This window comes from Pogoniulus pusillus, chromosome 25 (genome assembly GCF_015220805.1).
Source record: "Pogoniulus pusillus isolate bPogPus1 chromosome 25, bPogPus1.pri, whole genome shotgun sequence".
NCBI lineage: Eukaryota > Metazoa > Chordata > Aves > Piciformes > Lybiidae > Pogoniulus > Pogoniulus pusillus.
The window spans coordinates 15533586-15540860 of NC_087288.1; the positions used below are offsets into that span (position 1 = coordinate 15533586).

Below are 7275 nucleotides of genomic sequence, written 5' to 3' on the forward strand. Positions count from 1 at the left end.
CCTACTGTGTCCTCTATAAAATAAAAGGGATTTTGGCAGCCCTCAAAAAAAAAAATCAATCAAAGTTTGGAATAAGACATAATTTTCTGAAGAAGTTGTAAAAGAAGATAAACTGTCTACAACTACCTGAAGGGGCATTGTAGCCAGGTGGGGGGTGGCCTCTTCTCCCAGGTAACCAGCAATAAAAAAAGGGGACACAGTCTCAAGTTGTGCCAGGGTAGGTATAGGCTGGATGTTAGGAAGAAGTTCTTCACAGAGAGAGTGATTGGCATTGGAATGGGCTGCCCAGGGAGGTGGTAGAGGCACCGTCCCTGGGGGTCTTCAAGAAAAGCCTGGCTGAGGCACTTAGTGCCATGGTCTAGTTGATTGGATAGGGCAGGGTGATAGGTTGGACTGGATGATCTTGGAGGTCTCTTCCAACCTGGTTGATTCTATGATTCTATGATAAGACTTCTTGATATATTAACTATTAAACCAAATCTCATATTTAGTACAAATGGATCAGTCTGTCTCATCGTGTGAACTGCACTAAAACCTAAAGAACGTAGTTTATCTCTATTTTTTCCTGCTTCTACCTTTTCAAGCTGCATAAATTTAACTAAAACCAAAAGCCAGTGGGGAGCTAAACACCCACAAAAATACAGAGTATGTTATATCATAATTTCACATTGCTATAAGATTTTAAAGAATCTTTTTCGCAAGTGAGAACAAAAAAAGTATAATAAATCTGCATCTACAGAAAGTCTGTGAAATGTGGTTTTATTGTTTTCACGAGTTCATACTAAACCAAATACCTTTGAATACTTGAGCAAAAGTGAATAAACATATGAAATTTGAACATGTTACTGAGTGAAACCTTACTTGTGTTAAAAAGTTGCTTGTTTTCATGGGAGGAAAAAGAAACAACATCTACTCCTACTCACACATAGTGCTAATTGGCCTTCTCTCTTTGAAATATCTACAAAACATTAAATTAAGGTTGGTCTTTGCAGCTAGGCCTGCCAGCTCCAGAGGTAAAGAAGGAAGAATGAACAGGGACAATAGGAAAGATGGAATCATGAAATTGTTTTGGTTGGCAAAAGCCTCTAAAATCATCAAGTCGAACCATCGACCTAACACCATGGCCATTAAACCACATCCTAAAGTGCCATATCCATACATTTCTTGAACACTTCCAGAACAGTGACTGCACCACCTCCCTGGGCAGCCTATTCCAATGCCTGACCAATCTTTCAGTAAAGAAATTTTTCCTAACATCCAACCTAAACTTACCCTAGCGCAATTTCAGGCTATTTACTCTCATCCTTTCACCCGAAACTAAGGAGAGAAGACTGACCCCACCTCACTACAAACTCTCTTCAGGCAGTAGTAGAAAGCAATGAGGTCTGCTCTAAGCCTGCTCTTCAACAGACTAAATAATCCACACCTCTCAAAAGAGATCTGAAATACCACACTATATAAAACAGGGCAAACATTCTAGAAACAGAAAACAACATAGAAGAAAGAAAAAAAAATCAAAACACACAATCTCCAATTGTAATAAATAATTATTTGAATTCAAGTGTAAAAAGTCTGGGAGAATGGTATAGTGCAGAGGTCAGATACATCTGAAGCATGTGTGTACTCACAACTCAAACCAGGGAAACTGCACTGCAGTTTGCTATCTGATAAGATGCAGATGTACTAAAACATTCCATAAAGCCATCAGCATCTAGCAGAGTGGTTTGTTTAGGAGCTCTATACTACACGAAGTTTTGAAGCCAAAGCTTCAAATGTAGCCTTTAAAATTCATCATATCAAACTTGCAATAAACTTCTCAGCAAGCTAGCTGACAGCTAAGCCTCAGCTAGTTAGCTAAAGAGATTGTCATGAGATTTTAACTGTGCTTCAAATGATAACCTAGAAAAATAGCAAATGAAATGTTCTCTCTTGTTCAAGTCATTAGAACAAATGGTTTCCTGAACAAAAAAAAATTAAATATCCCAAGTGCATTCCATGTCATGCCAAAACAAGATAGCTGCAGCAGAATTGATGCCATGAAATCCATTTACCAAAAGCATTAGCTGAGATATGAGGTTCAGCTGATGCTTCTTTGAGTTACAGATACACTTTTAAGAGACTTTAAAATAGAGAATCAATTTTTAAAATTATTGTACAACCAAGCAAGAGAAAATTGATGCAATATCAAGGTTTGGAATAACTTCTTAAACATAATAGAACACCAGGGATGAGAAGATGTTAACACACAAAAAAATTCCATCTGATGGAGTCATGATTTTAGCTATTATCTACATTGGCCAAAGTGCAGAACTGCTTTTGCTTTACATTTCTGACCATTTCCATTACAGCTAAAGTCACAGAATTATTTTGGTTGGAAAAGACCTCTAAGAAAGATCATACAGTCCATTATTAAACTCTACCAAGTTTTATGCTAAACCCATAGCCTTTAGCACCACAGCAATGATGTAAAGGGATAGTAATATAAAATCATTTCATAAAATATTATTTCAAAGCAGATTATTCCAAGATGACCCTTATTTATCACAGCAGTGTATATTTGCATGTGTACCTTTTGGTATAAAATATATACACACTGCCTAAGATGCGAAAGAAAAACGAAACCAGAATCTGACCAAGGCTTCAGGGGAAAACTCTTTCATGCAACTAAAAATATCCAATTAGCTCTCCATTATGCAACCCACATGTTCATAACACACTGAAAATTATCAATGCTATACCAGTTAAGACCCAATACAATCCATCACATTTCTTTTGCTTCACTTCAAAAGTCGTAATTTCATTGCCAACACTAGGCATAGCAAAAGACAGAATGTAAAAGTCACAGATTACAGTAAGGAAAGAACTCATATCAGAGTTCAAGTCTAACATTTTACACAGAAAGCAATATTTGCAACCTGTGAAACAATCATATGGACTGAAAATTGTGCATCACCCTGTGCTTTAGTTTTGCAGAAGTATGTACACAGTGACAAGCTCTTTCCCTAAGTTCAGAAGACAGTGGAAAAGCACAGTCTGTGTTAATTTATATGAAGCAAGTCGGGGTCTCTGCAATACAACATAAAAATATGATGTTGTTGTTATAACCATTCTACAGACATACAGGAATATCAACACATGATGCCTTGGTGGCTTTAACAGCATCTCCTACTGAAAGAACTCAGAAAATGTGTTTGTCAGCAAGTCCATGAACAAGTCCATATTCTTTCAAAAAACAATCAGTATTCAAAAACTACATTTATAATCACTAATCCTAAAATCATAATAGTGTTATTATACTTTCAGTCTTAAGGACTGCAATATTTATGGGGCAAAATGTGCTGATATTAGAACATCAGACATTTCCACTGACACATCAGTGGTATCTGGATATCTCCTCTTGATATAATCAGGTATCTTACATGATATGAAGTCAAAGATGACTTTCCAAAACAGCATCAGTCCTGCATTTCTAACAGGCATATGATCCTGCTCAGATATAAAATCTCCCTTCATGCCCCAAACTTGAAAATACTTATAACCATGGCAGAGTATTTTCAGAAGGACAGACAATAGATTTCTACAAAAATTTCCAGACTCTGTCTACAGGATGCAGATGGATGAGCAACTCTGGACAGCATGGCATAATAATTAGCACTTTTCTGAGGTAACATCATGCCTGATACGCATGAGGCCAAAATTATACCATACATACCTTTAAAATTCATTCCATCACATTTGTAGAAGTCCAAGGAATCATGTATATCAATCTTCCCTAATATAAAATAGCCTTGCATCATGGAACCTCATAAAAGCAAATGCCTAAGCAATAAAGTGACTAGCAAAGCACTCTTAGACCTATGTGCATGCAAATAAGAGCTCTTCACATAAAGATCAAGTTTAGAATAGATTGTAGATATTTTCTTTGTGCTGCAAAGGAGACATCAGTAATGCAGTGACAAATAAAATTGTATTCTTCTCCTCCTCCTACCTGAAAAGGTTACTCTCAATGTTACAACCACGTGATTTTTAAAACTGCTGACCCAAAGCTAGAAGCAGAGATGCAAAGTCACTTACTCGGACACACGAAGGATGGTTTCTTTGCCTTCTTCCACTGAAATTTCAAGATCATTCTTCACATGCTCCACTGTCAGAAGAGCTCCTTTAAAAAAAAAAACAAAAACACAAGAAAAAGACACTGAATCTTCCTCCAATACAGCTGTCTTTCACGGCAACAACAAACCAGTTACATTCCTTTTCAAATAGGACCAGGAAACTCGACTGGCTCCTTCAAGTAAGATTGCCCAGGGAAGAAATCAATGTTCAGACTCATAGGCAAGAAGCTTCTTATTCTTGGCAATGCTTACAGTTTCAAATTGATCATGTCCAGCATACAGTCACCTGGAGTGAGCTCAGCAAGTGCCCAAAGCAATACATCTTACTTCTTAAAAGTATTCTAATAATTAGTCCTGTTCTCTAATAAACAGAGAATATAATTAAATTGCTTCTGATTATTGAACAGTATAGTAACATAGTCCATTCTACTCCTGACATATGCAGCAAAGGAGATCAATTAGTGAATATACCAGTATTTTCTGACCAAGGATGAGACTAACTTCATCTTGATTTAATGTTTATGAAACGATTAATCATTTAATGATTAGCTGCCAGAAAACTCTATCCATGCAGAAGTGCAGGAAGCTTATACAGGATTTTCAAAGTAGATCACTAGTGACAGTAAGGGACAGCCTCTAGAAATAAAAGAATCATTTTAGGCTACATCATCAACAAAAAGATAGCTCTGCCCATATTCAAAGCAGCTTGATGCAAACCTGCTCTGATCTTGATGCTTTAGAGCACAACTGAGTAGCTCAAACAAAGCACTGAGCTAAATTTGCTGTATTTATGGATTGGCTCTGGTCCAGAGCTGAGCCTAAGTAGAGAAGCTTGTGCTCTTTTGCTCTGCCCAGAAGCACGTACAAAGGCAGCCAGCTTTTGCACAGGCAAGCATTACTTAAATAAGACTAGTCAAAGGACTACACTCTAGATCTTGAAAGGCATCTAACCTGTTACAAACTTCCTAGTGGGTCATGTACTTTATCTTGCCTTAAAAAAAAAGCAGACTACCCAAGGCAGGGTAAGTTGTAAGCTATTAATACACTGGCCTAAATACAAATCACTGGAGCTATGAATTCCCTAGCTCTCACCTCTGCTCAGCTGCAAATCTTCCTGTAGCATTAAGCTTTTATTAACAGTAAGTCAAAGCTCTTCTTATCACTCACTTATGCATCTGTGAAAGTCAGGATGACATCCCTTATGCAGTATGCTTTTAAGACACGTACATACTTTAATCATGCACGGAAATGCTTTGAAAATTACAAGTATGATGTACACTAAGCTATGTAATTAATACTAATTGCATTAAAAGCTACTACACGCAGCCATAATACAAAGTAGGAATGAACGGGATGAGTGTACTTGTCTCGATACAAATGTTTACCAAGCATTTCATTTGCAATAGGTAATGTTTCTGACATCATTAGACATATTTCCAAATTAAATCTCTATTGCCAACTCACCAGTTACCAAAAACAGAGAATCCTCCAGAGCCCCCAAACCCACATCAATCATAGCTCTTAGTGCATCCTGTCTTTTTTCAGAAAACCAGTATAAATAAGTGTCAGGGGAAATGTTATTTGAAACTTGTGTTTTATTCTACCTTAAATTATTAGTCATGCAAGTTCTACCCAACCCCGAAATGCATTTAGGAACAACAGCTTGAAAAAGAAATCAATAAACTAAGATGAAAAATGGGCAGAAAAGACATTTTTAATGGTTGCAACAAATTGGTATGGGTTATCTACAAAAAGGCTGAAAGTGTAATGAAAGAGGTTCTCACGTCTTTAAAGGCAAAATAACATCGAAGGATGCGACAATTGAAAAAGCAAGATTTTGCAGTGCAACTTTGAACCGGCTGCCCAGATGAGCTGAATGCCAGCAGCAGAACAGCACTGACAGCGATAGATAGTAGCACTTGGGCAGAGGCAATAAACAAGCAATCCGAGTTAACGGCTGCCTACAAAACTTATCCTCAACGTGCAAAGCCTTTCAAGGGGTTTACCTAGGACTCAGTGTCTTTAGCTTAAGTTAAGCGAAGTGCCGGCAGCTGCCAGCGCTGCCCAAAGAGCTGCCCCGGAAAGCAATGTGCTGCAGACTAGGCGCTCCGAGAGCCAGAAAGGAGCGGCGGAGCACTCCCTGCAGAGCCCGGCCAGGCTCCCGGAGCGGCGCCTCCTCGAGAACCTCCAGCAGGACCTCGCACGGGCAGGTCCCTGCCAGCGACGTGGCCCCTTCAGCACCGGGCTGTCTGCCAGGAACCAGACCGGCCGCCCCCCTTCAGTGACAGTGGATTCTCCTCGCATCCAGGGAACACGCCGGCTGCCTCATTCGGCTGTACCAAGGCCGCGGCGGACACACTGCCCTGGCCTACAGTAGGGCAGGCCCGCGACGAAAAGGACGGACGCAGGCCTCCCCTCACGCCTCGCCCGGCCGCACACGCGGGGACAAGCGCATGATGCAACACAGCGGCTCCGCGCACAGCTAGGCAGGCAGGCGGGCGGCCGACGAGGGGACGGCGTCCCGCTGGTCCTCCTGAGGGGAGCGAGGACGATGGGGTGGAGCAAGACCCGTTCCACACTTACCAAGAGGGGGGCTGCCTGCGTTGACAGTGAGGCTTAAAGCCGCCATACCGCCGGCGCCGCGCCGGAACCGAAGGAAAGGGCGGGGCGGGACGCGCGGCGGCGCCAGCTGGGCACGGGCTGGCTCGGCAGGGACCGCCCCGAGGCCCGCCCGCCGCCGCCGCGGGGCGGTGCTGGGCGCGTCAGTTCCGGCGGGAGAAGCTCCTCAGGCGAAGCGGGGCAGCGTCGGGGCTGGTCGGGTCGCTGCTTTGTAGCCCGCCAGGAGGTTGGAGCTGGGTGGGAGAAGTATGGTTTGCGGGATTGTCTCGGCCGGTGGGGCAGCCGCCTGCTCTAGATAGAGGCTGCTCCGCCTCTAAGGGATCGGTGCTTCTCACAGCCGCTCCCGCGGTTAGGTACAGCCTTCCTGAGAGCTTTGAGGGAGATAACTATATAAACTCCTGAGCTGGACATCTCTCCGGCAGCAGCCGCTCGGAGAGCTTCAGTCTCTTTTCTATGCTTCTCTACATATTGAGAGTGGCAGAGCATCGATCTAGGTTGCCCAGAGAAGTTGTGGAGCCTGCCACTTGCGTGTACGCGATCCTGT

At 41.9% G+C, this 7275-nt stretch overlaps 1 protein-coding gene across 3 annotated transcripts in view; it reads right to left on the reverse strand.

Annotated features, from left to right (window-relative positions):
• The window catches only part of EPRS1 (glutamyl-prolyl-tRNA synthetase 1), a 47634-nt gene extending 40839 nt beyond the window's left edge, over positions 1-6795 (reverse strand). For all 3 annotated transcript variants that reach the window (XM_064164537.1, XM_064164535.1, XM_064164534.1), the window contains exons 1-2: positions 6696-6795; positions 4075-4159 (exon numbers count right to left, since the gene is read on the reverse strand). In XM_064164537.1, the coding sequence (XP_064020607.1) occupies positions 4075-4159; positions 6696-6741 (131 nt within the window). In that variant the 5' untranslated portion in view covers positions 6742-6795. The remainder of the gene's footprint in view (positions 1-4074; positions 4160-6695) is intronic.
• Positions 6796-7275: the final 480 nt, after the last annotated feature.